Source organism: Galeopterus variegatus, unplaced genomic scaffold (assembly GCF_000696425.1).
Source record: "Galeopterus variegatus unplaced genomic scaffold, G_variegatus-3.0.2 Scaffold1012, whole genome shotgun sequence".
Taxonomy (NCBI): domain Eukaryota; kingdom Metazoa; phylum Chordata; class Mammalia; order Dermoptera; family Cynocephalidae; genus Galeopterus; species Galeopterus variegatus.
This window is the reverse complement of record NW_007727123.1, coordinates 283,369-306,087: the sequence shown is the minus strand read 5'-3', so window position 1 is coordinate 306,087 and position 22,719 is coordinate 283,369. Positions and strand designations below refer to the sequence as shown.

General features: G+C 39.0%; 1 protein-coding gene across 1 annotated transcript in view; it reads right to left on the bottom strand.

Moving 5' to 3' along the window:
- The window catches only part of SCAPER (S-phase cyclin A-associated protein in the ER), a 396,020-nt gene that overhangs the window by 96,562 nt on the left and 276,739 nt on the right, over window positions 1–22,719 (bottom strand). The window contains exon 17 of the mRNA XM_008574198.1: window positions 16,161–16,284. Coding sequence (XP_008572420.1) covers window positions 16,161–16,284 — 124 coding nt within the window. The remainder of the gene's footprint in view (window positions 1–16,160; window positions 16,285–22,719) is intronic.

Genomic DNA, 22,719 nt, shown 5'->3' with positions numbered 1-22,719 from the left:
GTATGTGGGATCCGAACCCTCGGGCGGGAGCGCCGCCGCACTTCCCAAGCGGCGCACTATCCAGTGCGCCACCGGGCCGGCCCCTTTCATGTGTTTTTGTGATGGTAGATACTGCCTTTTTGCTTTCAGATATAGGACTTCCTTAAATATTTCTTGTAGGGCTGGTCTAGTAGTGATATTCCCTCACTTTTTGCTTGTTTGAAAAAGACTTTATTTCCCATGTATTTCTGAAGAATAGCTTTGCTGAGGATAGTACTCTTCACTGGGAATTCCCTTACATGTGACTTGATGCTTTTCTCTTGCTGTTTTTATTTTTTTTCCCCTTTTTTGTCTTTTTTACTGACCGGTAACGGAATCGCAACCCTCGGTGTCGCGCCCGTACCGGGGACCGGCAACGGGATCGCAACCCTTGGTGTTGCGCCCGCACCGCGCTCAGCCAGTGAGCGGGAACCGGTCTCCACATGGGATCCGAACCCTCAGCGGGAGCGCCGCCGCACTCCCAAGTGGCACACTCTCCAGTGCGCCACCGGGCCGGCCCTCTCTTGCTGTTTTTAGAATTCCCTTTGTCTTTTGACAGTTTGAGTATAATGTGCCTCAAAAAGGACCTTTTTGCATTGATTCTGTTTGGGAATCATTGAGTTTCCTGTATCTAGCTGTTTATATATGCCCAGACTTGGGAAGTTTTCAACTATTTTTTAATTAAATAGGTTTTCTATTCCTTTTCTCACCTCACCTTTCTGGGACCCCCATAATGTGAATATGTGTTTGCTTAATGGTGTATCATCTGTCTCACAGGCTTTCTTCATTAAAAAAAATTTTTTTTGTTTGAGTGATTTCAAAAGATCTGTCTTTAAGTTCAGAAATTCTTCTCCATGATCCAGGCTATTGTTGAACATCTTAATTGTACTTTTCCCTCTCACTCATTGAATTCTTCAGCTCCATAACTTGAATTTTTGATCTGATAGCTTACACATTACAATCTCATTAGGGTCAGTCATTGGCTCCTTGTTTTATCCATTTGGGGAGGTTATGGTTCTGTTTTCTTTTGTTTATTACAGACATACATCTATGTCTTCTCACTGAAGTATTAGTTATTTATTCTAGTCTTCACAGTCTGGCTTAGTTTGGTCTTTGTAGAGTATGTCTGTCTAGAGATCCTGTACAGACTGACGGTTGAGTTCCTTTAGCCTGAGATCACTGTCTCCTTTTCAGCACTAAAAGCACCCTAAGCTAAGTTTTGCTGTGATTCTCACAAATGTTTGCAGCATTGCCCATCCCAGATTAGAGGATTCCAAAAAAGATACCCCCATTTTGTAAAGGTTGGCAAGGGTTTGTGCCCAGAGAACCCATGGGGTACACTTCCTACAGTATAATGCTGTTCAACAGCCTCTCTGTTTTGGCATCTACTTTGGCTAAGAGTAGCCACTGAGTTTTGTGTGCTGGCCGTTGCTAGCCCCATCCCCACTCTTTATCTATAGCTTTCTCAGGAGTTTTCACCCTTACAGACACTCATGATGTGGGCTGAGGCAGGAAGGTTTTTCCTGTGAAGGAACCCAAGATGGTGGGGAAGCTAGCTCTATGACTCAATCTCACTTTTTTCCAGTGTAAAAACCACGAGTTTAAGGATTCTTTTCCACACGGTACCTGGCAGCTTTATGTAGAAGCATCATGGTTAGAAAGGTCAATTTATCTTACCATTTGCTTACAGTTTTCACTTGTCTGTGGCCCCAGGGATCATCACAACCTCAATTTTGAGTTTTGGGATATTCTGGATGGTAATCGTGGTAGGGGATAGTTGTTTTCGGTTTTCTGTAGGGGAGACTGAAGCCAGATTGCTCCTACTCTGCCACTTTGGTGACACTGTCCTTTAGTTCCAGGATGTATGTGTATGAGTGTTTGATTCTTTTTAATTATCTATCTCTTGAATTTCTCATTCAGCTTATGAATTGTTTTCCTGATTCTGTTGACTTTTCTATCTGTATTCTCATATCTCATGAGCTTCCTTAAGAGCACCATTTTGAATTCCTTTTCAGGCATTGCATACATTTCCTTTTCTTTAGGGTCTATTACCAGCAAATTATTGTTTCTTTGAACGTGTCATGTGTCCTTGCTTTTTCATGTTTCTTATGTCAATATGTTGACATCTGTGCATATGGTGGAACAGTCACTTCTCCCAATTTTATGTAGTAGCTTTCATAGGGAAAGACTATCCTGTAGATGTATCCTATAGTGTCAGTTGGGATGCATTGGCTTTGGCTCTGGGTAGGAGTGGTAGTATGGTCTGTGTATGATTTCTTTAGCTGTAACAAATGTGAGCAGTGTCTGTGAGTACCTCAGTGGCCTAGGCTGTGATTGTTTGTGGAGGCTGTGGCATGGCTTTGTTGGGGGTGGGGACACTAAGCAGGCCAGTTTTTGAGCTCCATTGGGGCATGCACAGGCACATGGTGACTATCACTGGAGGAAGTAAGATTGCCCCTGATCGGCTGGTCCTTAAGCCCCTGTTGGGCACATGCAGATACACGGCAGCTCTTCTCCAGAGGGCATGAGGTCATTGGGGGCAGAAGTGGGCCCTGGGCAGGTTGGGACTCTGGCAGGTACATCCTGACCTCTCTCGGGGAGGGGAGGGGGTTGCTGGTAGTGCTGGTGGGTCCTGGGTGGGCAGCTATCAGGTTCTGGGGAGCATGGGCTAGCTTCTGTGTCCTGAGGCAGCCTTCCTGCTGTGCTGGACCATCTGTGAACTGGGGTATGGGGCACTGCATGGGAATAGATGCTTGGGTAATGGTTGCATCACTGGGTCCAGGTGTTAAAACAACACTATAGCCCTTTGGGTGGATGTGGTAGGGTATCTGTGGGCCCTAGGGATGTGGAGATATCAGGGCTACTGGGCCCCAGGGCAATATGCACTCTAGTGGTGGCTCCACGCTGTGGCAGCCTAGAGCCCTGGGGTTCAGGGAGACCTAGTGTGAATTCCTTCTCTGGAACAATGCATTTTAATGGACTCCAGGCATCTTCTTATACTGGGCTCAGAGACTGCAAGGGGTGTGGGGCTCCCCTGTAGCTAGAATTGCAGGTATTTGTGGTGGAAATGTGGACTGCTGAGTATCTACCACCTACTTTTTCCCTGTAGTGGGGAATCCTTCCTGACTCCAAGCTGATTCTAGTCAGGTGCTTTACTTCTCTGTCTGTGCTGCTATCTTGAGTCCCAATGACTTCGAGAGTCTTCATCTCTTCTTTGCTGAACTCTGGTGTTCTCCCCTAGACACTCTATTTGATATGTGGATATCTATTTGTTGTTTTAGTCTTGTGAGTGCTGGGTGCCTCTAGTCAGCCATCTCGATCACATCTCATAATACTTGTTTTAATATCCTTGTCTGCTAATTCTAACATCTATGTAAGCTCAGGGTTGACCTCTGTTAATTGTCTTAACTCTTGAAATGGGCCACCGTTTTCTTTCTGTGTCCAGCAATCCTGGACACTGTGAATGTTAGGTTGTGGAGAGTCTGAACTCTATTATATTACACTGACAAGTGTTGATTTTATTTAAAGCAGGCATTTGACTTTGTTGGACTCAAATTGGAAAACTCTACTCACAGCAGCTTAAATCTCAGTACAGTTCTTTTGTCTTTAGTTGAGGTATGTTGAGTCTGTCCCACACATGTATGGTACATTCAGGGTAATTGAGATATTTATAAATAATAAGGGAAACCCCTTTATTGCTCTCTCCTTTCTGAATATCCTCCTCACATTCTAGTAGCTGTCTCTGCCCTGAATTCTGTCCCCTCGTTCTTCAGGCCAGAAAATTTTTGGATTTTCTATTGGAGTTCTAGGCATCTTATGTGGCACCAGCTGTGGGCTGCCCTCAGGTTAAAAGCCATAAACCAGGAAACTCACCCAAAGCTTTTCCCTTTTTCCAAGGGTCTATTCCCATCTGAATCTGTCTGCTTTTCATTGGTCTCCAGTACCTTCAGGTATTTATTTTTATATACTTCACCCAGAGTTTTTAATTGTCATGTGCAGGAGGTTCAGTCCAATAGGAGCTTATTCAGCAATAGCTGAAGCATAACTGGATCATCTTGTATGATACCAATTCTTTCCAATTTGGTAGGTCTTGCTTTTTGGCCTCCTGTATAGTTAATACTTGTAAATTTTCTACATGTGCTTTTAAAGAACGTATATTCTCTAATGTTGAGTATATGATTCGATCTATGTGCATTCAATCTAGTTTGTTAATTATTCAAACCTTTTACATCTTTAATAATTTTTGTTTGCTTTTCTTATCAATATTTGAGAGCAGTGTAATGAAATTTTCACTATGATGGTTGATGTGTCTATTTCTCCCTCAAGTAGTCAGTTAATGATTTTAGGTCACAGTGATAATGATGGTAATAATACTATTTCACATGACTGCAGTGGAAAGCCAATTAGCATTATAACCTGACCCATATTCTTTTACTAGCTGAATTCTGAGTGTAGCTTTGAGAGTAAAGCTCCATACCAGTCACAACACACCTTAACTGTTCTTACCAAATTTAACTTAGCAGTATTACCAGTAATATAGTAGAAAAAATGCTAGTTTGGGATTTAGGAGATCTGAATTTGCATCCCAGTTATGTTGGTAACAGGCTGTGGAACTTTGGCAAGTACCCTACCCCACACATTTCCCATCCCTCTCTTATTCTGAGGTCCATTGTCCTCATCTGTAAAACAAGTGAATTGAATTAGACCAGATACTATGGAGGCCTCCTCTTCAGTCCTAAAATTCTCCTTGTCAATAGATATATGGCACGGTAGACATAAACATACCTCACATTTTTGATGAAGGAAATGCAAGGTGTCCTAAACAGGCTGAGCAAGTGCCTCATAGAGAGGAAAGAAGGAAACAAGATGCAATTGACATCAGGAAGAGTACTATCACCTGTAGTGTTGAAGGATTTCTGCTCCAAAGTTATAAACAGTAGTGTCCATGTTCTGGCTCCTCAGTATAAGGAAAACAATGTGGTAAGTGGAGAGTTCCAGGCTTTGCTGCTATAATGAAAATCAAACAAGCACCTTGATGGCTCTGCACATGAGTAAGTGAAACACAATCCCTTTGCTGTAAGGTTGCACTAAGATTTCCTTTGTTTGTATCCAGGGCTTTCCTGTCACCTTCTGAAGAGCTCACCAATAGCCTCTTTGATTCAACAGTATCATATCAATTATTTAAGGTTTATACATCACTTTTCAATTAACAATCTCCTTGGCTCCAGAAAATACATACACACAATTTATCAGCATATTCTTTAAATATTTCATAAAGAACAGGTCACTATGAATTAAAAATAAGACTGCTAATAAAATATTTAATGCCTTTTAAAATATAATGAAACACCAAGAAATTATAAATCTTTTAATTAAATGCTTCCTCAGTATATCCTAGGCAGGTGACAGTATTGAACATGTATAAAATTAAAGTCACAAAAATGTTTCATTTCATTTGTCAACTTAATACAGTGAGGACACATCAATTTAGCTTACAGGAAGGGAAGTCCTGGACAGGGATGCAGAGACCAAGGTCTAGGTTATGGTTGTGCCACTAGGTAGCTACATAATCCATTCTAACATCTAAATTTGCTCATCACTATATTGGACTATTTAGATTGTATCCAATATTAAAAGCCTATCAATCAATCTTCACAGCACTCAGTGGTACTTCATTGGTCTTTTCATTTTTTTTTAAATAGTAAAAACATAACATAATTTACCCTCTTATCAAGTTTGGGTATATACTACAGTACTGTTAACTATATGCAGATCTCTAGAACTTTTTCATCTTGCACAACTAAAACTCTACACCTATTGAACAACAAACAACTTTCTGTTTCCCCCTCCCCTCAGTCCCTGGCAACCACCATTCTACTGTCTGAGTTTGATTACTTTAGAAATTTCCTGTAAGTGGAGTCATACAGTATTTCTATTTTTGTGATTAGCTTATTAATGTCAACAAGATTCATTCATGTTGTAGCATATGATGGGATTTCCTTCTTCTTAAAGGCTGAATAATATTCCATTGTACATATATACCCCATTTTCCTTATCCACTGTTATAGACTGGATACCCCTCCAATCTCACTGAAGCTTAATTCTCACTGTAACTGTTGAATGTAACTGGCAAATCCTATTATGGTAATTGAAAGGTGAGGCCTTGAAGAAGTGATTAGATTGCAGGACCGTGCTGTTGTGAATGGATTAATAATAGTGGTCAGGGGCATGGTTTGGAGGGCTCTAAAAGAATGGTACATGAGAGGTTAGTCTCTACTCTGCTATTTCACAATGTGATATACCCTGCATCACTGAAGTCACCAGCACAGAAAGCCTTCACCAGATGTGTTCCCTGGAATTTGGATTTCCTAGCCTCTGAAACTGTAAGGAATAAACTTTGTTTTCTTTAAAAATTACCCAGTTCCAGATATTTTGTTATAAGCAACAGAAACAGACTAATACATCCACTCATCCATTGATGAATATTTAAGTTATTTCTACCCCTTTGTAAATAATGCTGCAATAAACATGGTAGTGTAGATATCCATTTGAGATCCTAATTTCCACTCTTTTTGGTAAATACCCAGAAATAGGATTGCTGAATCATATGGTAGTTCTGTTTTTAATCTTTGAGGAAATTCTATACTGTTTTTTATAGTGGCTGCACTGTTTTGCATTCCCATGAACAGTGCACAAGGGTTCCAATTTGACCACATCCTTGCCAACACTTGTTATTCATTTTTTTTTTTTTATAATGGCCATTCTAAGGAATGTGAGGTGATATCCCACGGTGGTTTTTATTTGCCTTTCCCTTATGATTAGTGATTTTGAGCATCTTTTCATGTAACCAGTTGTCCATTTGCATATTTTGAAGAAATGTTTATTCAAGTCCGTTGCCAATTTTAAATTGGATTTTTTTTCTGCTATTGAGTTGGAGTTCCTTATATACGTTGCATATTTACTCCTGTCAGTTTGTTTGACCCGCTATAACAAAATACCATAAACTAGGTAACTTATAAACGACAGAAATTTATTTCTTACAGTTCAGAAGGCTGGGAGTCCAAGTTAAAGTTGCCAGCAGATTTGGTGTCTGGCAAGGGTCCGTTCTGTGGTTCACAGATGATGTCTTCTAGCTGTGTCCTCACATGGTGGAAGGGACAAAGCAGCTCTTTGGGGGTTCTTATTTAAGGGTACCAGAGCCCTCATGATCTAGTTACCTTCCAAAGGACCCTCCTCCTAATTCTATCATGTTGGTGATTAGGTCTCAACATATGAATTTTGAGAAGACAGAAACATTCAGACCATAGCACCCCTTACCAAATATATGGTTTGCAAATATTTTCTACTATTCTGTAGGCTGCCTTTTCATTCTATTGATCATTTCCTTTGCTGTACACAAGGGTTTTAGTTTAATATAGCCCCATTTATCTATTTTTGTATTGTTTCCTGTGCTTGGGGTGTCATATTCAAGAAATCATTGCCAAAGTCAATGTTATAAATGTTTTCCTTTATGTTCATCTAGAAGTTTTATAGTTTCAAGTCTTACATTTAAGTGTTTAATCTAGTTTGAATTGATATTTATATATGGTGTAAGATAAGGGTCTAATATAATACTTTTGCATATGGATATCTAGTTTTCACAATATATTTGTTAAAGACTATCTTTTACCCATGTGTATTCTTGCTAATCTTGTGGAAGAGCAGTTGATCAGCACTTTGAATGTATCACTCCATTCCACTCTGGCCTTCAGGTTTTCTGCTGAAAAACCTCCTGATAGTCTTGTTAGTTTTCCCTACTACATGTCAAGTCACTTTTCTCATGCTGCTTTCAAAATTCTCTCAATATTTTTGACTTTTGACAACATTGTAATTTTTTTCACTGTTTTAATTTTTTTGTGTGGTTATATTTTTTAAAAATGTTGGGGGTGAATAAATGTTAATACATTTAAAAAGACTAAGATCATAGAAAATACATTCTCTGACCACCACAACAGAAGGAAATTTAGAAAATTCATGAATGTGTGGAAATTAAAGAACACTCACCTAAATAAACAATGAGTAAAAAGAAAAATCATAGGGAATTTAGAGACTACTTTGAGATAAAAATCAAAGCATAACATCAAAATTTATAGGATGCAGGGCTAATGTTGTGCTTAGAGGAAAATTTATACTTGTAAACACCTATATTAAAGATACAAATAATCTCAAATCAGTAATGTAAACTTCTACTTAAGAAAATAGAAAAAGAAGAGCAAACTAAACCAAAAGCAAATATAAGTAGTAAATTACAAATATTACAACAGAAATATATGAAATAGGGAACTAAAAAACAATAGAAAAAATCAACAAAACCAAAAATTGTTTCTTTAAAAAGATCAACAAAATCTGCAAACCTTTATCTAGACTGACCAAGAAAAAAAGAAGACTGAAATCACTAAAATCAGAAATAAATCAGGGATATTATTACATTGTTATTATCCGTTTTTGTGGTGGTAAGATTTAGTTTCTTTTTCTTTCTTGTTTACATTTTTTGTTCTACCAGTAGGTTTTGTTCTTTCTTGTGAATTCGTGAAAGTGATTATCATTTTTTGGATTCCAGGTGGGGGAATTCCTTGAGGATTTCTTGTAGGGCTGGTTGTGTGGTGGTGAACTCCCACAGTTTTTGTTTGTCTGGAAAATGCACTATTTTTTCCTCATTTCTGAAGGATACCTTTGCTGGGTATAGTATTCTTGGCTGGCAGTATTTTTTAGTGTTCGGAATATATCATCCCATTTTGTTCTGGACTGCACAGTTTCTGTTGAGATATCTGCTGTTAGCCCAATAGGAGCTCTCTTATAGGTGATTTGATGCTTTTCTCTTGCTTTTTAAAGATTCTCTCATTGTCTTTGAGCTTTCCCAGTTTGACTATTATGTGTTTTGGATAGAATCTTTTTGGGTTGAGTCTGTTTGGCGATCTTTGATCTGAAGGTCTGTGTCTCTCCCTATACCTGGGAAGTATTCTGTTATTATTTTGTTGAATAGGTTTTTTACGCCTTTTCCTTTCTCCTCCCCATCTGGAACACCCATGATTCAAATGTTTGTGTGCTTAAGATTGTCTGTTAGCTCTTTTAGAGTTTCTTCATTTTTTAAAATTCTTTTTTCCTTTTTTTTTGTCTGCATGGGTTATTTTGAGAAGACGATCTTTAAGATTAGAAATTCATTTTTCTCCTTGTTCTAGCCTGCTGCTTAAGCTCCCTGTTGTGTTTTTTATTTTATTGAGTGAATCATTCAGTTCCATAAAATCTGCTACATTCTTTTTTAAGGTGTTAATCTCTTTGTAAGTTTCCTCCTTCATATCCTGGGTTTTTTCTCATTTCTTTATGTTGTCTAATAGTCTTCTTGTATCTCTGTCAGTTTCTTAAGTTAATTGCTTGGAATTCCTTTTCAATCATTTCAAGAGTTTCCTGCTCTATAGGATCTGGTATTTGAGAATTACTGTATTCTTTTGGAGGTGTCAGATTTTCTTGGGTTTTTGTACTTCTGGTATTTCTGTGTTGATGTCTGGTCATCTGGGAGAACAGTTGCTTCTTCTATTACTCTGGATTGGGATTTGAGGAGAGAGACCTCCTGTTCTTTTTCTGGTATCCACTGATGACTTTCCTTGTGTCGATGAGGTCAAATGTCTGGTGGACCACTTGAATGGTGGCTGTGGCTACTGCTGTGGTGTCAAGCTGCATTTGTATGCATCTGTGGCTATGGTGGTGGCTGTGCTGGGCCATCCATGTAGAAGTGATGTTTTTGGCATGCTGCTTTTTTGCTTCCAGATGGGGGGTGCTGTCCTTGGCTCCTGCCTAGGACCTTGGGTGTGCTCTGCTGCTTACCAGCTTTTGAGTGGAGGGGGCTGATTCCCTTGGCTTGGCTCCTGCCTATGATCCCAGGAGTGTTCTGCTGCTTGCCTGCTACTGGGTGGAGGGTCTGCCCTCAGCTCCTGCCTAGGACCCTCAGTGTGCTCTGCTTCTTGCCTGCTTCTGGGCAGAGGGGGCTGCCCTTGGCTCCTGCCTCGGACCCTGGGCATGCTCTGCTGCTTGCCTGCTCCCAGGCAGAAGGGGCTGCACTTGGCTCCTGCCTATGACCCCGGGCATGCTCTGCTGCTTGCATGCTTCTGGGCATAGGGGGCTGCCCTCAGTTTCTGCATAGGACCCTGGCGTGTTCTGCTACTTGCCTGCTTCCAGGTGGAGGGGGCTGCTGACTTTTGACAACCTCATTATAATGTGTCTTGGTGTGAATTTGCTTGGGTTCATCCTATTTAGAATCTGTTGAGCTTCTTAGATCTGGATGATGCCCATTTCCTTCCCATATTTGGTATGTTTTCAGTTGTTACTTCTTTAAGTAATCTTTCTGCCCCTTTCTTTCTCTCTTCTTCTTATGATAGTTCCATGATGTGTACATTTGTCTGTGAGATGGTATGTTGGTATGTTTTCAGTTGTTACTTCTTTAAGTAATCTTTCTGCCCCTTTCTTTCTCTCTTCTCCTTATGATAGTTCCATGATGTGTACATTTGTCTGTGAGATGGTATCCCATAAGTTCCTTAAACTTTCACCACCAATTTAAAACAGTGCTTAAATTCTTTTCTCTTTTTGTTCTTCTAGCTGGATAACTTCAAATGACTTCTTTGCATTTGTCGATTCTTTCTTTTACTTGATCGAGTCTGCTGTTGAACCTCTATAGTGATTTTTTTAGTGCAGTTATTACATTCTTTAGTTCCAAAATTTTTGTTTTGTCTCTTTTTATATTTTCTATCCTTGTTAATATTCTTTTTGCTTATGCATTGTTTTTTGAGCTCAAAGGGCAGCTTTATGACCATTATTTTGAATTATTTGTCAGATAATTCATATTCATCTGTTTCCATAGAACCTCCTTCTAGAGATTTATTTTGTTCCTTTGTTTCAGCAATGTTTCCTTATTTCTTTGTGTGTCTTATAATTTTCATTGGGATCTGTGCATTTGAGAAGACAGCCACCTATTCCAGTCTTTATGATCTAGCTTTTTACAAGGGAAGAACCTCACCAGTCAGCCCTGCTAGAGATTCTGGGAGCCTCTGAAACCTTTTGGGAGGATGCAACTTCTCTGGGCCTATGTATGCAACTTCTAAATTAGAGATGCTGCTTTCTTTTTCAAGAATTCATAATCTCTTGCTCCCTCTGGTGTCTGTCTGCAGCACTGCACATTCTCTGGCTCTACAGCAGCAAGTGCCCCCTCTCTTGTTCTCAGCACCATCCAACATATGCTGGCCTCTTGTCAATACTCCAAGTTAAGCAAGACAGACAGCAGTCCCTCATGCAGCCCTCTAAAAAGCCATAACACTGGACATAAGCTCCACTCATCTCCCTCCCTCCTAAGGGAGAAGCTTCTCTTGATCATGCCAACCTGCACTAGCCTCTGTCTGTGGTACTGTAGGCCCTCTAGTGCTTCAGAAAGCTACCTCTGCTGTTTGAATTCAGTAGATGCCAGGTATCCAAACTATGCTGGTTCTGTCAGAGGTCTGAATCAGGCAAGACAGAAACCAGTCCTGCAAGTAGCCTTCTGAAAAGCTGAAACACTGAATGCACATTCCACAGCCCCCCCACCCTGAAGGAAAAACAAAGCCAGGGCATTCTCTCATGGCGTGCTGATTTGGGGGAGGGATGATCATGAATAAAGTGAAACAGCTCTTCTTACCCATTTAAATGTAGGTGTTCTTGGCTTTGAGCTTGCCTGGGGTACTGCAACTTCTTAATTGGTTTCTGAGTTCTCATAAATGTATTTTGGTCCTTATACTATTGTTAAGTCAGTGGCCCGGGTGGGACGGGGGGAATTGAGGACAGGACTTCCGATTCCGCGATCTTGATCTTTTCACTGGTCTTTTTATTGTCTTCCAATGGGCATGTCTTGTCTCCTTAAGGAGACATCCCAAGGCTAGAGGCCCACTGGAATGATCTGTGCACTGGAACGATCTAGGCACAGTGAAGATGCCTAAAAAGCACTTACTGAATGAAGAAAGAAGTCTGTTTTAACATATTTTAAAGCTTGCATGCTTCATGGAAGATTATATATCTGTGTTTGTTTTCATTCCTGGGCGAAACCTGTCTTAAATGAACTAGTTTTGCAGGGTTCCATATAAATTCCCCAAGAACTTATCCTAAAAATCTTACATTGTATCTACATTGCAAGAAAAAGCATGTGCTTTTACAGTGTCACATATGCTAATTTAACTTTGTAAACATTACAAAAAAAATTGTAGATGTTCCACGCATATTCAAGGTATATTCATATTCAAGGCAAATCCAACTTACTCCCAAAAGCCTCCCCAACTCTCTAAGTTAGAATTCATTCATTTGTCAAATATTTAGGAAGCACCTATTATGTGCTAGGTACTTTACTAGGTTTCTTGGGCTACTATGTAGTTCTGATGATAGACTCTCATAGTCTTTAACATTTATGTGTGCAATTTCTTCCCTCCTTAACCGTGGGCTTCTAGAGTGAAGGAACTGTGTCCCATTCACCTCTGTAACCCTGGCATCTGTACAGTACTTTGCAAATAGTAACTGAAATAAAATACAACAGTGCTAAAACATATTTCAAGTGGATAGACTAGAAGAAAAATGTCTTTAAAACCATCTGGGTTTGCTAAAGAAGCAGAAAGACCAAAGTACCTGATAATCAGGTGTCTTATAAATTCTACCAGATCACATTAATTAGCTTCTTTTATGTTTTCTATTCTTTGTAGAAAATATGTTGATGACTATTTTTTATCCCTTATTTAACAAGTTAGTTGCCCATATTTCAATCACATGTACATTAAAACCAGTTAGCAATAAAAATGGAAATGGACTCAAGTGATTTCCAGAAACATAAACATCACTGTCACCAAGTGCCCCAAACCGAGAAACACATCCTCCTGTGCTCACTGCCACAAACCCATGGCAACATTAGAATTGACAGCTATAGAATAAAGAGCCTAAAAGGATCTAAGAAAACCAGGAAGTGCCACATATAAGAAGGGATAATATGTGTTTGACAAACAAATGTCCCAAGATCCCAGTTCCAAACTGAGTAAAATTTGCAGAATAAACACAGAATGTGGTAAAATCCATTGACTGAGAGATTAAAAGCTTTTCTGAGTGTCAAGAAACCTTGACGTCACAAGCAAGGGAATATTATTCAAAGGAAAATAGGGCTTTCAAAGAAGGGGGGAATGATCAGATACTTACAAACCAGCACATGGCTGGTACTTAATAAATGACAGCTATTATGAGGAGCTAAGAACTAGGTCAAGTGTCCCTTCTTTATGATGTCCCGGGCAAAACTTACTGAACTTCCTCTGTGCTCCACAGCACTTGGTACAGGCTGCTGTCACATCACTTACTGTAAGCACTATGGACTAAATGTTTGTTCCTCTCCCCCCCTTCAAATTAATATATTGAAATCTAATCCCCAATGTAATGGTATTTGGAGGTAGGGCCTTTGAGAGGTAATTAAGAGTGAGCCCTGTGAATGAGATTAGTACCCTTATAAGAAGAGATCAGAGAGTTATCTAGCTTTCCTTCTGCAATGTGAGGATACAATGAGAAGTCAGCAGTATGCAACCTGGTAGAGGACCCACATCAGAATCTGACCATGTTGGCACCCTGATTTTGGATTTCCAGTCTTCAAAACTGTGAGAAATAAATTTCTGTTATTTATAAGCCACCAAGGCTAGATACTTCGTTATAGCAGCCTAAACTAAGACAATAGTCATCTATATGTCTGTTCCTACTCCTATGCAGGGATTTCCTGGAAGGTGAGGATCATATCCCTATGCTTTGCTGGAACTGGAAATAGTAGGCACTTAATCATTATTAAGTGAGAAAATAAATAAGCTGTCTCATACATTTCTCTCAATAAGAACAGTTTTTGACTGAAAATAGTGAAGAACCAGGATGGAAGACTCTTTCTATAAGTCTTCTTGCTTACTCCTTCACATTTTAAATGTCATTCTCTTTTGTTACTTGTTCAGAGTGATATCTCTTCTTCCACTTCCAACATAGAATAAGTTTCACAGAGTAAAATTTTCCAGATGATGTATCATGGAGTGGTGGGACACTATGGGGTTGCTTTTCTTTTTTTCTGTTTTTCATTCTTATTTTGAAATAATTTTAAACCAAGTATTGCAGAAATAGAGTTCCCTTCACCCAGTGTCCTCTACTATTAATATCTTCCCAAACCATAATATAATTATTGAGAAGAAGAAATTAACACTGAGCCAATAAAATTAAGTATTGTGTACACCCTATTCAAATTTCCCAGTTTTCCCACTAATGTACTTTTCCTGGTCCAGGATCCCACATTAATTTAATTGTTACATCTCTTTATTCTCCTCCATTCTGTGAGAGTTCCTCACTTTTTCCTTGTCTTTCTTGACACTGACATTTTTGAAAACTACCAGTTAGTTTTTGCATCGAATGTCCCTCAATTTGGGTTTGACAGACCTAGGTTTGACTCATTGCTCAGTGACTTACATCTGTGTAATCTTGGGCAAGCCAATGTCTCTGGGACTTAAGTCTACCAGTTAGTTTTTGCATCGAATGTCCCTCAATTTGGGTTTGACAGACCTAGGTTTGACTCTTTGCTCAGTGACTTACATCTGTGTAATCTTGGGCAAGCCAATGTCTCTGGGACTTAAGTCTCCTCATCTGTGTAATGGCATAATAATACTGACTTTATGAGGCTGTTCTGAAAATTAAATGAGGTAATATATATTAAAATACCTGAGATATAAGGCCATGCAACAAATGTTAAGTCTTTTCTCCTTGTGTGGTGCCTTTCAATTATTTCTGATAGACTTTTTGCTAAAATGTCTTACCCATATTTTAATGTCTTCTTTTGCATATAACACCTTATATAATTTAGTATGACTGAAGACTGTCATCACTATAAACAGCCATTGTTGTACTGTATAACAGTTCTAGGTCTGTGTCTTTGGTCTCCCTCACTGTTGTCCCTTCTCATTATCAGTACGCCTGCCTGTAAGGGCTTCACAATCCCCCTTCTGATTTCCAGCTTGTGATGCATAGGGATTCATTTATTCACATATACAGGCATTCAATGATGTACTGAATCTAAATGCCAGGCCTTGTGTTAGAATCTTGGACATCGTGATGTTACCTCCTATCCTCATCATTTTATGGCTAGTGGGAGAAATGGACAAGTAAGTAGTTAATTAAAATTCAATGTGATTAATTCTTTGAGAGATGTAATTCCTAGGATTATATAAGAAGTATACTTAACCTGGACTGAGGAAAGAGTCAGGTTGGGGAAGATTTCATGACGAAGGTGCCATTATGCCTCAGTTAAGGTCTGAAAAGTGTGTAGAAATTAGCCAGATGGAGCAGGAAAGAGCAAAAGGCATGTAGTTTAAGAAAGAGCTATTAGAACTGTGCTGAGTAAATCAGTTCTGAATAATAAATCTCCTGTGTTATAAACTTCCAGCTTGACAATGATTTTGTGCCAGTACCTCAGGGGCTCAGAAACTTCACCAGGAAACTTCTGGCCTCAGAGCTCTGTTCTGGAGACTGATGTTGACAGACCCAAAGCTTTGGATATTATACTGAGCTTACCTCTTTCAACATCTGTGAACTGAAGTAAAATTTCAGGCGACAATTAGCTCCTTATTCCTTTTTCAAAAGTATAATAGATTTGTCCCTTTCTGATACAGGAGTTTCTTACCCTTTTAATTTATTTTTTAATCTATATGACCATCAAAAAATCCTTTTTAAACTGACCCTTTTAACCTAGCTGGCAAGAGAGGTTTTGAGGCTTTTCCAGCTACAATACTCACTCGTGTGGCTTCAGAGGTTTGGCTTTGGGTCCAACTGATTCCAAAGCCCCAGTCTAATCATGTAAATTTGTGATCTTAGCAAAGATATAAGTCTATTAACCATTAAATATTGGAGAATCCAATTCAAAAATTTCAAATTATTAGGAGGTTTCTCTGCCAGTCTCTATTTTACTCTCCCAATTATCTTTACTTTTTTTTTTTTTTTTTCAATCTGGAGAGTAAATAACTGAATTCTTTTAGTTTTATCCACAGGGAAAATTTCCCAAACCTTAACTGCCTCTAATTCAAAGCAATAATATTACATACCGTCAACTGGTGTATCAGGAGGTCCATTAAGAAGGTAATCTTGTTACTAAACAGAACATTGGTGCAGTTTTCTGAACAGTTATTGCAGGTGAGGTTGTAAACATTGATTGCATTGCAGAGAGACCTAATAGAAAGAGAAAAACACCATTTGTAAAACCTGAGCAGCTCTTCTCCAAACAATTTAAAATACATAAAATGAATAGTACAAAAGCAACAGGCATGGGATGGAAGTCACTCTAAAAAACTAAGCCAAATACTATTAGGTACAAGGTCCGTTAGCTAAATATAAAAACAAATAATTTTCATCCAAAGCCCAGTGCTCATCGGTACCTAATAGTTACATCTTATTAATTTCCAGTAGTTGCCGCTGTAGACAATGGAAATATATTTACTTGTCTATGATAATTTCTTAATACTGTGAGACTATACTCTTAACCAGTAGACTCTACTGTTCCCAGTTTTCAGGAACCTACCAATTACGTGAAGCAAGGTACAAATATATCAGATAAACAGATTATTACAAGTACAGCAGGGGCTGTCTTCCCCATCTCTCTCTCACTAGAGTGTCACCTGCATGAGGACGGAGAGCTTGTCTGTTTTATTCATCTGGCACAGTGCCTGGAACATCATAGGAACTTAGACATTTGTTGAGTGAATGAACACTCAGGTGGTGGTTTCTGGGTACTTTGAATAATACCTAGAAAAAAGGCTTTGTCAAAACTTCTGTTGCCAGATCTCCTGTTCCAGGATAAGGGCGGATTATGGAAGAAGAGACAACACACAAGGAGAAACTGGAGGTTTTCCCTGTGAGACAAGACCCATGGAGTTCTGGGGAGTGAACATCACACCTGCTTGGAGGCTGTATGGACATGAACCAAGAGTGCCTGAGCAGGTGAGGACATCTTTCCTAGAGGGTACAAACTGGTCTGTGTGGGCCCAAATCGTTTAAGGTCAAACTGATCAAAGAAATGTCTTTCTCTAGGGGATTAAAAAAAAATGATATGCTGTTGCTCAAAGAAACTTTTGGAGCAACAAGCTCGATGGGCCTGGCATTCTCCTGGGTGTTTTGAAGACTGAATAATACCTGCATTGCCTGAGTAATCAATGTTTATCCTGATCTGTCTAATTAAATCTCCCACTTAAGTCCTATGCAAAAAGGTTTTGATTTAGTCTCACAACAACCAATCCTCTCTCTAGGACGGTAGTTCTCAAAAGTGTGATCCACAAACCGGCAGCATCAATATCACCTGGGAACTTGTTGGAAATGCAAATCCTCAGGCTCCACCCCAGATTTAGTAAAAAGAAACTCTGGGAGTGGGGTCAAGCAATTTTGCTTCAACAAGTTCTGCCACTAATTCTGACAGATGTTCAAGTTAGAGAACCACTGCTCTAGGATAGAGGTTCTGTATCCTGACTGAATATCAGAATCACCTATAGATCTTTAAAAATATATTCTTGCCTGAGTTCCTCCCCTGATGATGCTATTTGGGGGATGGGGTAGGCTCCTGATATCTGAATGTCTGAAAAGCTTGGTAGGCAATTCTTATCTGTAGCCAGAGTTAAAAACCACATGTCTAAGAACCACCATGTGAGTGTTCATTCATTCAACAAATATCTAAGTTCCGATGATATTCTAGGTGCTGTGCTAGGTGGACAAGACAGACAATCTCTCCGTCCTCATGCAGGTGACGCTCTAGTGAGAAAGAGATGGGGAAGACAGCCCCTGCTGTACTTGTAATAATCTGTTTGTCTGATATATTTGTACCTTGCTTTGCATAATTGATAGGTTCCTGAAAACTGGGCACGGTAGAGTATACTGGTTAAGAGTAGAGACACTGGAATGAGATACACCTAGGTTACAATCCCAGTTCTACCACTCAAGATTTTAGCAAGTTACTAATTAACATCTGGATGCTCACCTATAAAACCAGGAGGATAATACCTAAGCTTCATTAGGGTTATTAATCTTATTATTATGAATAAGGTAAAAAAAGAAAAGTTAATAAATTGGGTGAAATTAAAGCATGGTATAAGAAGCTTATTTCCAGGATAATAAAGCAGTACCTCCCAAAATTTTTCATGGTATGCTGGCGTTACTGATGAAAGGACTCTAAGATGGGAGTAAGAATAAGATGGGAGCCAGGAGGAGACTCAGCTGTTCCTGGCCTTCCCCAATCTCCCTGAGGACTGAACAGAAAAACCTTGGCCCACATGTAACACATTTATAACACATTGGTTGAAGGCTCTGTTTAGCAAATCCTTCACAAATGTAAATCAGCACCATTTCATTTATTTGATAACGTATCAATTTTCAAAAGAGTGCTTTTCAATTTTAAAAATAACATATTTATGACTATAAAAATTAATAAATAATTGTAATGAATTTGGCAAACAGAAGCACAAAGAGTAAAATATTATCAAAAGAAAAATTTGGTATTTGTACTTGCAGTCTTTTTCCTATTTTTATAAATATTTATTCACCCCATTTTTCCATTTCTTAATAAATATATAATGAACAGTTTTCCATGACATTTAATATTCTTCTACAACACTGGTTTTTCAGTTTTTAAAAAGAGCAAAACAAAATCTTGCTCAGAAGCTTAAACCACAGAACAAATAAAATCAGAGTTGCTCTTGCTGAAGCAGAAGTGGAGGACCCAGGGCCCTACCCTGCTCCCTCCTCTCATAGAGCGTTGAAGCCTTCCTCAGAGGCCTTGGGATACAGTGAAAACTACTGAGGCTCTTGCTGAAGCAGAAGTGGAGGACCCAGGGCCCTACCCTGCTCCCTCCTCTCATAGAGCCTTGAAGCCTTCCTCAGAGGCCTTGGGATACAGTGAAAACTACTGAGCTAATATATAACTACTTGGTAACTTTCCAAATGGATCACGATGCCTACCACAGTACAATATACAGAAGGAGGAGTATATGATGAAAGCATTTCCCTCTTACTCACATCCCCCTGCCTCACCTTAGAAATCACCAAGACTACTGGTTTATATATCCCTCCAGAGACAGTCCGTGCACACACAAGCTTCTTATTCCCCTCCTGCACAAACAGTATCCTACAAGACTTGGAGGTTGAATGTGAGTCAAAAACATCTTCCTGTGGTTTGGGGCTGTTGGTTGCTACTATTAAGCAAGGTTTGGAAATGTGCGGCTTTCCTACAGCAGCACTCCAGGGTCCATTTTCCAGCTTCCTGGGTATCAAGAACCAGTGGGGTAAACTATGTTACTTGATTCAATTTCTTAATCTCTGATCTGCAGCTTCAGGTATGTGCTCTGTGGTTTCCTGGGTGTGACAGATAGTTATGTGTGTGGCATTAATTTATTTCCTTCCTAACTTGTGTTGGCCTCGGAGAGAACACCACCCCTCATGGATCTGTTTGGTATTGTTTTTGGAGTCAATCCAGAAGTCTTCCAACAATTTTCCAAGTACCTAATGTCTTATTCTAAGTTCCTTTTCTGATTAAAATGCTGAGAAATACTGCATGATTTTTTAAAGGCTGAATAGTGTCTCATCCCATGGATATAAAAATTTACTTCAACCAACCTTTTACTATTGTTGTGTTTAATTTTCAATGTTAATAAATAATGCTGTTTTAATAGTTAGAGTTCTAAGTTTCAAGCCACAAGGAAAAAAGTTCTAATTAATATAAATAAAAAGGAAATTAATTGACAGGCTATTGGGTATATCATAGAATTTGGAAAACTCAGGCGTAGAAGGTGTACTTCCAAGACCAATATCCAAATTACACACCACTGAACTGTTCTGCTAAAAAAAAAAAACAAAACACTGGGCACCATATGCTACAGCCTGAACTGACACTGTTGTGTACTTCCAAGACCAATATCCAAATTACACACCACTGAACTGTTCTGCTAAAAAAAAAAACACTGGGCACCATATGCTACAGCCTGAACTGACACTGTTTAAGTCTGGACACTAGATATAGCTGCCTCCAACACTGGAAAGAATAGATTTTGGGATATTCGTGTTTCTTCACTTCAGAGTAAAAGTCTGGAGAGGGTATGTTGGGTTGTCAAGTTTCTTGGTCACATGCCTGCATCCTAGACACAATGAAGACTGGGAAGCAAATACCTGGTGTTCTCAGGTTCTAGAATCAGAGAGCCATCTTACATGCTTACATGCTTGGGAAAGCTGCAAACGTAGGATGGTGGATGAGATGCTGGGCAGCTTAACAGCACAACCCATGTTTACAACAGCTGCTAAACAAATCATTCTGTACCACTCTACCTGTTTCCTTAGGATAAATTTCCAGTAATAATAATTTGGGTCAAAGGATATGAACATTTTCAAGCTTTTGATTGACACTGCCAAATTCAAACTGCTATCTGGAAAAAAAGTTTTAAACCAATTTATACTCTCAGGAAAAGATTTTCTCCATGCTTTTACTAACACTGGATAATCTCATTAAAACAAATCTTACCAATTTGACAGCTAAATAAAAATGGTATTTTTAAAGGCTGCATTTCTTTTATTACTAGAATGATTAAAGTTTTTTTTTCAGAATCAGGAGTTATGTCACCAAGATGGCGGAATAAATGATTCCCAGCATTGTTCCCCTTCACAAGAGATCAACTTCCAACTATTAAAACACAAAAACTGCCGTCATGAAACCACTGGAATTCGGAATAAGAGGAGAAGAGGCCTGCTGAGTGAATGAAGGCATGAAAGGCCACAGTGAGTGGGAGGGATCCCAGGACAGCAGGGCACAGTACATTGGGCAGCTGCCAGCACATAGAGCAGCTACATGAAGACAGCAAAGCCACAGCAGCGCCCTTTGTATGAAGCTACTTGGAATCTACAGGGTAGAAGGGTGCCATGACCGCTGGCCAAAAAAAAAAAAAAAAGAAAAAGAAAATCACTTTCATTTTCTGGGCCAGCAAAGTGCTCCCAAGCATTCCCTGTGCCCACAGAGGAGGGAGGGGCCTCAGCCGACAAGAGGAAGAAACTACTTTGGGGAGTCCCATATCCCACCTTCAGGACCAGCATGGCAATGTACACTGAGATGGTCACTGGATTTGCTATCTCAGAGATGAGAGAAGAGATCAGGAGGTAGGTATCTAATTTTCCCAGAGATCTGTCTTAGTGGGGGACTCGTGAGGAGCCTGCCCTATGGGAAATGTTGGGAGTAACGAGGGTAGGGCATCTGGGCACAGTGTTGGCAGCTGATCTGAAGGCAGATCAGCACCTATCCCACACAGTGGAGACCTGTCAGTGCGATACAACTGCAGGGGGCACAGTTTGTGGGACTCAGTCCTGGTCCGAATTTTCCACACAGCTCAGTTGGGTTTGTGGAGACCCCAAATGGCAGAGTTATATTTCAGTTCGTGTACACAATGTGTGATGGTCAAATGAAGGTAGTTAGCATATTCATCATCATAAAAATTTATCATTTCTTTGTGATGAGAACATTTTAGCTCATCTCTCCTAGCCATTTGAGAACATACTATATAAATTATTCTTAATTATAGATGCCTAGCACTATTGTATACCACTAGAACTTATTTTTTCTATGTATCTGTAGTTTTGTGTCCACTAACCAAACTCTATCTACCCTCCCTTTCCCAGCCTCAAGTAACCACAATTCTAGTTTCTGCTTCTAAAAGTTCATTTTTTTAAAAAACTCCCACATATGAGTGAGAACATGTAGTATTTAACTTCCTGTGCCTGACTTATTTCACTTAACATAATGTCTTCCAGGGTTATTGATGTTGCCCCAAATGACAAGATTTTATTCTTTTCCATGGCTGAGTAGTATTCTATTGTATATTTATACCACATTTTCTTTATCTACTCATTTGCCAATAGACACTTAGGTTGATTCTGGATCTTGGCTATTGTGACTACTACTGCAATAAACACAGGGGTTCAGACATCTTGGTATGCTAACTTCCTTTCCTTTGGATAAATACCTAGCAGCAGGATTGCTGGATCATATGGTAAGAACTTTCAATTTTTATTTGATAAAATCTGCCAAACTTTTCCCTCAGGACATCTAGGTTTTGTGTCAGACTTAGTAGAGCCTTTCTACTTCCAGACTATAAAAATATTCTTTTAAGTTTGTTTCTAGTACTTTTTTATGAATTGTGCATTTAAATCTACAATATAAACTTGATTCTTGGATAAGGTAGAGATTTACTTTTTTTTTTTTTAAATAACGTTACTATTTATACTTATCTTTTTATTAACTGTTCTAGTTCTCTATTTTAAAAATTTTATTGGAGGTTTTCACCTTTTTGAAAATGATTTATAAGGATTCTCTCATTATAAATATAACAGAAGGTTAATACATATTGTTGATATTTTTTCCAATTTACCTGTATCTTTCCTTTTGCTATGCTATTTTAAAGTATTTTTTATATATTGAAGATATACAATTTTATGTAGTATAAGAACTTTTATTAGAAGTTTTCTTTTTTTCTGACTTTCCTTTTATGCTTTAAAAGTTCTTTCTCACTATAAGATGAGGTAACTATTAATTTATATCACCTTTTAGCCATATGTATTTATTTTTCTTGAATTATCAGTGTGTGT